Below are 8,935 nucleotides of genomic sequence, written 5' to 3'. Positions count from 1 at the left end.
TAAGATTAATTTATTCACTTTTTAATAAGTTATATTTTCCTTTATTCCTTTAAAATAAACTTCATATAAAACTGCGCTCTCAAAATATGCAGTTTAATAAATTTATACTAAATAACTGCTTTAGATCAATAAGGAATTTCTTTTGTATTATTGTTAAATAATATCTCTGGCGATAAGTTTTTAAAGTAACTATAACTGAGAAGAAATAATGTAAGTAAAAATGATGAATATGAGTTTGTGGGTGAAGTTTTAAATGTATCCGAGCTAAATTATTTGAATAAGTTAAGTGATATAATCGGAAACTAGATCTGTCTTAATATGATTTAAAATTTTGTGATAATTAAATCGAATAATTTTCAATTTTGATGTTTCAATTTGTTTGTGACAAATAACCCCGGTGTTTATTTTTTAAGATCGAATCATAATTCCAGTTCGGAGTTATTTATACAATAATAATTGTAGTTAGCAAAAGTAATAATTAAAATGAAGTGAGTTTTTAGTGAAGGTTAATTTAGTTCATTCAAATTGCGAAATTCAAATATTTAAGTCTAAATCAAATTTACATAGTAAGCAACCATATTTGCTTAAACAATGGATTAAATGTTAACATAGTTTTTTAAAGTGGTAGAATTTAATTAGTTTCAAAACGGTGTAACAATCTTTAAAAAAAATTAATTAAAATTAAAAAAAGATTGTGAAAAATATTTGTATTTGAATTGTAATTGAAAGAAGAAAATTAAATACGTAATAAAAAAATAAAATCTTGAACTCAAGGTTTTACTTTAACATAAAAAGTTTTAAAAATTAGCAAATCAATTTTAAAAAAATTAACAAACTTTATTTGATCTATAGAGAAAATATAAATTTATTTTTAATGTAGTTACTTTATATGAATTACTTTCATATGACTACATAGTAAAATTTTATAAATTTAAATACTCTGGTTATTATTAGTTCTCTAAATAATCAAATCAAAATAATAAACAATTCAAGATATAATTAGAAAAAGTGCATGTTAAATAAAATGATAAAACTATTTTGAAAATAAATAAAGTCGTTTTAGAGTTAAAAAAAATATTTTTTAAGTTTTTCTTAGAAAGAGAAAAAGCATAATATAAGATGAAGAGTGAGTTTCTTCTGATATCTTTTGAAAGCTAGTTGACCCCCGCAGGTTGCAATTCCCCTTCTGTGACAGTGATTAGCTTCGGGTTACTTAACACACGCACCCCCACAAAAAATGTAGGGGAGACAGTGAAACGGGTTTTGGAGGTGCAATATATTTCGTCCCTTTTCGAACCTATCCTTACTGAAGGTTGGAATTGAAATGAAAAGGCCTCCTTAGGTATTCTTTGGCCAAGCTAAAACCAATTCTTGGCCATAAATGACGCCACTGAAAAACAAAAAAAGCAAGTGTTTTCGAAAGGGCAAAGAACTTTAGTGTGACAATATCAAGTGTTGTATAGTGCACTGAGGAAAAAATGGACCACCCTGAATTACTTTTGATTTAAGATCCAATCTTATGTTATTGAACTCAATCTTAAGGTTTAGAGGAAGTGACCTCAAATATGCTAATTAACTTATGCAGACGATATTTTAAGTTACGAAATACAAAAACGTACTTTCTCTACATACTCTCTAAATATTTCTATTTTTTTCGACGGTTTTGTATTTCTGACCCCCAAATTATAGGAGATCGCAGCAATCTGGGAAATGGGGTCTCTGTCGGGAGAGCTGTCCAAAGTTCGGACCCGTTGATGCTAATTTTATTTTTTGTGTATTTCACTAATTGAACAATTTTTGCACACGATTATGAAATTCGTTTATCCAATGATAATTCTATGCACAAAAAAAAAGCTTTTAGTAAATGTTTATTATTCTTTATTTTTTTTACTTAATAATAGTTGAAATAACTTTGAATCGTGAGGTGTAAAATTTTTTACATAATTTTAAAGAATGTAATTTTACTAGGCAAAAAGCAAAATTTGAGCGAAATCTTTCGAATTTTAAAAAGTCATATATTTAAAATTCATATGTTATTGATTCCTCCTTTGCTTATATATTTTTTTCATTGTAATTTATCAATAATTTATACTCACTTTTACTAATCGTGCTAATATCATTATTAAAATTTTTTTATCTATCCATCTTTCAGGCAGATTACGAAGAGCAAAAACGAATGTTGAAAAAATTTTATGAAGAAAAATTGAATTTTGAATGTGAAAATATCGAAGATGAGTGCATAAAAGAAACATACCGTTCAGAAATAGAAGATCTGAAAGTAAGTGATCTTGAGGTAGGATTAAGTACTAATTCAATTGTAAATAGCCCTTTTTTAATGCGTTATTTTATATCTCCTTAATTTCTCATTTCAACTATAGAGAATCAAATGTATCAATTAAATAGGGTAATTCGAATTGTTCTAATCAATTTATATAAGAATAATATCTAATGTTGTTGCTAATTAGATAATCATGGAATTTTTATTTATTTATGTGAAGAAAAAATTTTATTAAAAAATGCTTTTTTTTCTATAATGTTTTATTGTTTCGTAGTTTTTATTTTTCATGACAAAGTTTTTTAAACGTATACTAGGACATGTTTAAGCAAGGTCTGATAGCTATAGAAAATTCACATAACCGCATTACCTCAGAAATGCAGAAGAGGCATAATGAAGAACTAGCTTTACTTGAAGCAGAGAAAGAAAAGGCCTTAGAAATAGAAGCACAAGCCACATTAACAGGTAAATTATTGCAAAACTGTGTTAAATCTCTATGTCAAATTAAATACCATGTTTTATAATAATGTTTTGTTAAAATATTCATAAAAGAAATTCATTTTGCTTACCTAAAATGATTTTGATTTTTACCACCTTTATTGTGGGGGATTTTCAAAATTTTACCCACTCTAAAGAATTAGCCATAAACTTTTGCACTTATGAATAACCGAAATTAAAACTTCTGCGTTTATAACTTTAAATAAACTCGCTGAGAATTAAATGATAGCCTAACGCACAAGAGAAAATAACTCCTCTGTGGAGTCCTTTTCTTGACCCCATGCTAACCTATACTGTTTCCCATATTTATGACAACAAAGTCCTTTATTTATTTATTGCATATTTAAAAGTGTTCAACAAATGGTTACATAATTATTGATTGGAAAATAACTTCCCATAGACATTTTAAAATTAATGAAGTGATGAGAAGTATACTTTCTACGGCCTTATAAAGGGTTAAAAGAACCTGATGAAATGGAAAAAGTTATGGCATAAAAATTATGTCTTAAATTTAAATTATTGTTAAATATATAAAGTACTATTGTTGTTGTAGTTGGGGGAAAAGTGTAAAGGTATATATCTATCTCAGATGGTTGAACCTTTACCTTTAGAACAAAATTTTGATCAAAATTTCGATTGCAAGATTCGAACCATGCACATACCCAGATGTGAGTCACAATAACTCAAATTTAGAAAGCAAAATCATTTATTATATTTTTGTATAGTATCTTTAATGATTGTAAAAACTCATTAACTCATTAAATTTTATTATTTTATAGCTTTAGAAGCCATTAAAAAGTCTCACGCCCAACAATTATCAGAGGAGACTGCATTAATCAGAGAAGAACTTGTCTGTAGATTTCAAAAGGAAGAAAATGAAAATGTTTACAGTAAATACTCGTAAGTTATGACTTCAAAATTTTTTTTTTTAAAAGCAATAGAAGTAAGATAGTTTGTGTTTTTTGTGCTTGCAAAAGAAGGAAAAAAAAAACAGCTTCATTTAAACACAGTTTTGAGTAGTGTTATTATTCAACCACGATGATGGATAATGGTAAAGCTTAGTTGAAAAGTTAGAGCACGCGAAATATGAGGGTATTTCTTTTGACAAATATACGAAACTGTCATATCATTCTGATTGTTTGGCTCACTTCACTATGATAGAAAGCTTTTTAAATAAGATGCGTTTTTTTTAAACGGTCAGGAATAGCCTGGTTGGTTGGACGTTGAGCCCATGTCCAAGGGTTCGTGAGTTCAAGCCCCGTGTAGTAGATGGTGGCTGGTGCACGTTAAATATGTCTGGGTCACAAAGTCCTCCAATATCGCTTTACAAACCATACCTCTGGGATTACTGAATTGCAGATCGGCCAGTCTCTGGTTCAGGTCAAAATTACGATATGGGGATGAATAAATGGATGTATGAATGGATCCACCCTATAAACGGATTGGGGCGTATGTGCGGCTGAAGTCGTATTCTTGGCCATAGATGGCGTTACTGAAAAACAAGAGCACGCCCTCTGCCTTAAATTCGTTTGGTTTCTCTTAGTAAGCTTGCTAGTGATTTGACAAATGGCAACAGTTACAAAACAAAATTTGCTTCAAATGATTTTTTTTATAGCTTACGAATTGACTACCGAACTATTACATTTCTGCACATAAATATAAAACTGTGTAGTCGGTAATCTATTTTTTAAAATTTATTTCGAATCTTTCTATAGCTCTTTAAATAGAAATAAAATAAAAAGTGTGACATTATTATTTTTTAATTGCAAAATCTGTTTCTTATCAAAATGGATAATTTGATTTGGCAAATATTTTAAACTTTTAGTAATTTATAACAAATTTTACACTCAATTTGCAATATTAATAAATTTGTACTCAAATTTGTAATATTTATAACTCAAATTATCAGCGTTTTCACTTCTTTTTCAGAGATGAACTGGAAAAACTGAAAACTGAAATATTGAAAATAACTGAGTTGTATTCATCAAAATGTCTTGAAAACGTTGCACTGGAAGAAAAAGTTAATTCCCTGCGGCAGCAGCTTAAAGAGGCACATAATGAGGTATTCAATTTTCTAAAAAAAATTTGCGTATTTAGGTATTGAAAAGTAAGAAGAAAAAAACGTTTAAGACAACCATTACCTAAAAATTAATTTTACTTTCATTGTATTTTGTTTTTAATTTTTTTTAAAATTATCTTTCTTATTTGAGTACTAAAAGTCATTTCCACAAACAGCGGATAAAATATTCATTATTTTACACTTTTAATTTGTGGATTTTTACAAGGATTGTTAAAGTAAATACAAAGCGGTTAGTACAGAAGACCCTGTATTCGTCAGTAATTTGTAAAATCTGCATCTTTCTAAAGCTAGCACTCTAGATTTAGTACAGAGTGCCCTAAAAGTTCTTAAGCTGACAATTTGCGAATATGGTATAAATTTTAAAATGATAATTTTTTTGTTAATGGGAAAAATTGCTTGAATCATAAGAAAAAAAATGGATTTAAAATCTTTGACCTTTTCTTGAAGGCAAATCTGAATTCGTTTAATTTTTAATGCAACTGCTGTTTTATGTCTAATTAAAATTAAAGAAAAAGTTTAAAATGTCATCTGTTTTTTTTATGGAGTTGTTTTATAACCGGCGTGAAACAGGCGAGCCAATTCTGAGTTTATGACTATCAATGCTCAAGTCTCCGTAGCCTTATATTTTTGAACACAATCCAGTAGACAAGGAAACTTCTTTATCAAGTATTGGGGCAAATTAGCCTTCCTGGAGGACTTTTTGAAAGAACTAATCCGCATTTGCGTTACGTGGAAAGTAAAACCATGGTTAGCCTGACGGTAAGGAGATTCGTTGCAAGAATCCCATCATCCGTCTACGACTGAGGTTTTCTTTCGTCAGAACTGTGGTCGTTGCAAACCGGGAGTAGAATTTGTATCAACCAGTCACCGCTGGGATTTGAACATTGGTCACCTCATTGGGAGGCGAACGTCTATCCGCTGAGCCACGGTTGCTCATTTTATGGAGTTTTATTTCATTTTGTAACCGTCGTTGAACATTTGACCCAATTTATTTGTCAACAGTTTACAACTGCCAATGTTCAACTCCATAGTATTGTAATTTTGAACCCTATTCAAAAATCAAGGGAACTCCTGTATCAAGTATTGGATGAAATTTGCCTACGTGGAGGTCTTTTTGGTGGAACTAATCCGCATTTGCGTCCCTGGGAGAGGAAAACCTCCCACGATTAGCCGACAACAAGAGACTCTAAACCCATGATATCCGTCTACCACTGAGGATATTTTACGTCAACAATGTGGTCGGTGCGTGCCGGGTACGGAAATTGTATCGGCCGGCCATTTTTTTAAAATTCGAACCCGAGTAATTTTATTGGGAGGTGAGCTCTATCACGTGATCCCCCATTACTCTTGTATTAAATTTGTGAATTGTATTATTACTTAATGAAAATTGTATTTTATTTGCAGCTTTGTAGTCTAATCTCTAAAAACAGAGAAATCAACATAAGCCTTTGCGAAGAAGTAGAGGCTTAAACTATTTCCAAAGCCTAGTTTATGTTAGTTCGTTTTCATTTAAAAGTAAGAAACCTACATTTTTTATTCAATCTTATTTTATGATGAAAATTTTTTAAATTCAAAATACATTTGTAAATTTTCTTTTATGTATCTATTGGAAAAGTTGTATCTAGAGAAAAGTTGTAGTAACTAACATTTGAAAAGTTATTGAGGATGATCATTTGATATCCTAAATCCTATATCCTAGATCCTTAGAATGATATCCAAGATATTTCTCATGATAAAATTATATCATTGTCCTTGTATTTTTTTTCTGCTAAAAACGCACTTAGTAGTAGGATACGACTGTATATTGATTTGGTACTTTTGGGGAAATTATAAAAGTACTAATTTCAACGATTTATAAATTTCTTCCTTTTCTTACGTTAAACGATTGGGCAATTAGGGTTTTTCTACAAAAGTAACTAAAGGTAAAATTACTAAAGATTTTAATGCCTTCTACTTTTGTAAAACAAACTACTTAGAAACTTGGCTAAATTTTTATTGTTTTGGGGCAATAAATCTCAAAACGAAATGCTTACTAAGCATTACATTTCAATATGAAGAGCATATATTTAAAAGAAACATGCATTTTCTATGTTCAACATACAAATTACATGAAATAAAAACCATTTGCACATTAGGTTTCACAAATTCCTACAGTAAGGAGAAAACTAAAACGTTGTCAAAACTTAAGGAGGGAGATACATTAAACTCCTTAAAAACAGTTTGTAATAAAATAAACTTCAAGATGTTTCTCATAATCTCTTCTACATTATCTCAACTTCATATGACAATAAAACATATTTAAATGTTTGTCTTTAATTTGGCCTTCCTTGTATTTTATTCTTCAATATTTGATTGTAAGTATTGATTTATATTATTGACTCCTAAGTATTGATTTATGAACCCAATTTGTATTTTCTCTACATTTTAGGCTGAAAATTCTAAAATTTTATATTTTCAATGGTAATTGCGAAACACCCAGCATAATTTAAAGCTTATTCTTGAAAATCGTGCGTGCTATTATTTTTATTAAAAATGTCAATTAGAACAGCATATGCAAACTCTATAAATGTTTTTACGTTTTGTAAATTGAGGCGTCACAGGGTTAATGGATTTCCTCACTCTCCACACTTTCCCCTCTTTAGTACCTTGATTTAGGCTTATCTCGCTATTTACTCTACGCCAATATTACCCTTCTTCTTGCAAAAATGTAGTGATGTGGTGGAAAAACACGATTTGTCAAAGCCATGGTAAAGGAGAGGTGAAATGTGTGGAAAGTGACAAAATCACTTTACCGTTAGATGCCTATACAATTTTACGAAGTGTTATAATTCACGGAATTTATGACTTTTTAGCTCCAAAAATTTCCATGTAAAAATGCTCATTTATGATTAGATTTGACTTAGGTATTTAAAAGTGCTAAAGCATTCTAGGTTTCTGTAGTTATAGGCATAGTTGTTAAAAAAAAAATTATAAAGCATCGTATAGAAATGTTAACCGTCATTTTGACTTCGCGATCAACGAGAATGAGGAGAATAAATGGTATTGGAAGTCATTTTACTGCGTGTGTAAGAAATACCACTAACTTCCAAGTTAGATTAGTATTTTTTAATTGTTTCTAATTTATTTACTGTTAGAATTAAGTTTAAATATAATTAAGTAATTGATATTATATCACCACAATACGATCCTCAACACATGCCATGTACAAATTAATTCTCAAAATCTAAGCTTTTTTTATAACTTTATTTCCTACATGCTTGATCACTTTTTTTCTTTGCAGAATTTTTGCTACTGTTTGCTAAGGAGCACCTGTGTCATAATCTGCAAATGTATAGCTTTATCATTCGTTCGTATTCCAGAACTCAAGAGTTTATTGTACAAAATTTGTTTTATACGAAAATTAAACATTTAATATATTTCCCTGTTTCTTCTCATTTTATATATTTTTTTAATATAACTTACTATCATGCACACAAAAAAGAAGTTAACCTATTTTTTCTATGTCTTTTTTTTACATTACCTTTATTAATTTATTTTTAGCGTAATGATTTGAAACTAAAAGCATATTTCAAATTGCATCATATTTGTATGTCATAAAAGTTATTTTATTTCTTTTTATTCAATATATACAAGCATGAGTGCTCAATACAAGAAAAGGTTACAGAATCACAAACTGAACAATAAAACAAATAGAGGCCATAAAACAATAATAGGCTTTTTAAGCCAATAATATACAACTTACAAATTGTTACATGAAGAATAATATAAATATGTATTGTGAGTTGCAACATTAATCAAAATATCTACCTTTATTCCTTTGAAAGTTAGAGCTGGGATAACCTGGCTGATAAGGTGTTGGGCCCCTCTTCAGATGTACAGCATTAATTAAACCATCTACCTCAACTGTCAGAGCTTGTAACGAAATGATAATACTCTACTGCAGCATTTTATAGCATGGAACTAGTACGTTCAAATTCCGTCGTATCCCTGGATGTATCTTTAAGTTGTCCTTCTCTAATTTGTGCCATTTCTTATTCAACTTGACAAAAGCTTATAAGCCGTCTTTGTAACGAACAGTAGAA

General features: G+C 29.5%; 1 protein-coding gene across 2 annotated transcripts in view; it reads left to right on the top strand.

Moving 5' to 3' along the window:
* LOC107450073 (myosin phosphatase Rho-interacting protein) overlaps window positions 1-8,272 on the top strand; it is a 110,953-nt gene extending 102,681 nt beyond the window's left edge. Inside the window, exons 17-22 of one of the 2 annotated variants that reach the window (XM_043039093.2) lie at window positions 2,153-2,278; window positions 2,593-2,740; window positions 3,553-3,673; window positions 4,703-4,835; window positions 6,258-6,368; window positions 8,134-8,272. In XM_043039093.2, the coding sequence (XP_042895027.1) occupies window positions 2,153-2,278; window positions 2,593-2,740; window positions 3,553-3,673; window positions 4,703-4,835; window positions 6,258-6,323 (594 nt within the window). In that variant the 3' untranslated portion in view covers window positions 6,324-6,368; window positions 8,134-8,272. Of the gene's footprint in view, window positions 1-2,152; window positions 2,294-2,592; window positions 2,741-3,552; window positions 3,674-4,702; window positions 4,836-6,257; window positions 6,369-8,133 lie in introns of both variants that reach the window. The other variant, XM_043039092.2, reaches the window with a different exon arrangement.
* The last annotated feature ends 663 nt before the right edge of the window (window positions 8,273-8,935 follow it).

Source organism: Parasteatoda tepidariorum, chromosome 1 (genome assembly GCF_043381705.1).
Source record: "Parasteatoda tepidariorum isolate YZ-2023 chromosome 1, CAS_Ptep_4.0, whole genome shotgun sequence".
Classification (NCBI taxonomy): Eukaryota; Metazoa; Arthropoda; class Arachnida; order Araneae; family Theridiidae; genus Parasteatoda; species Parasteatoda tepidariorum.
This window is presented reverse-complemented; position numbering and strand designations above follow the sequence as displayed.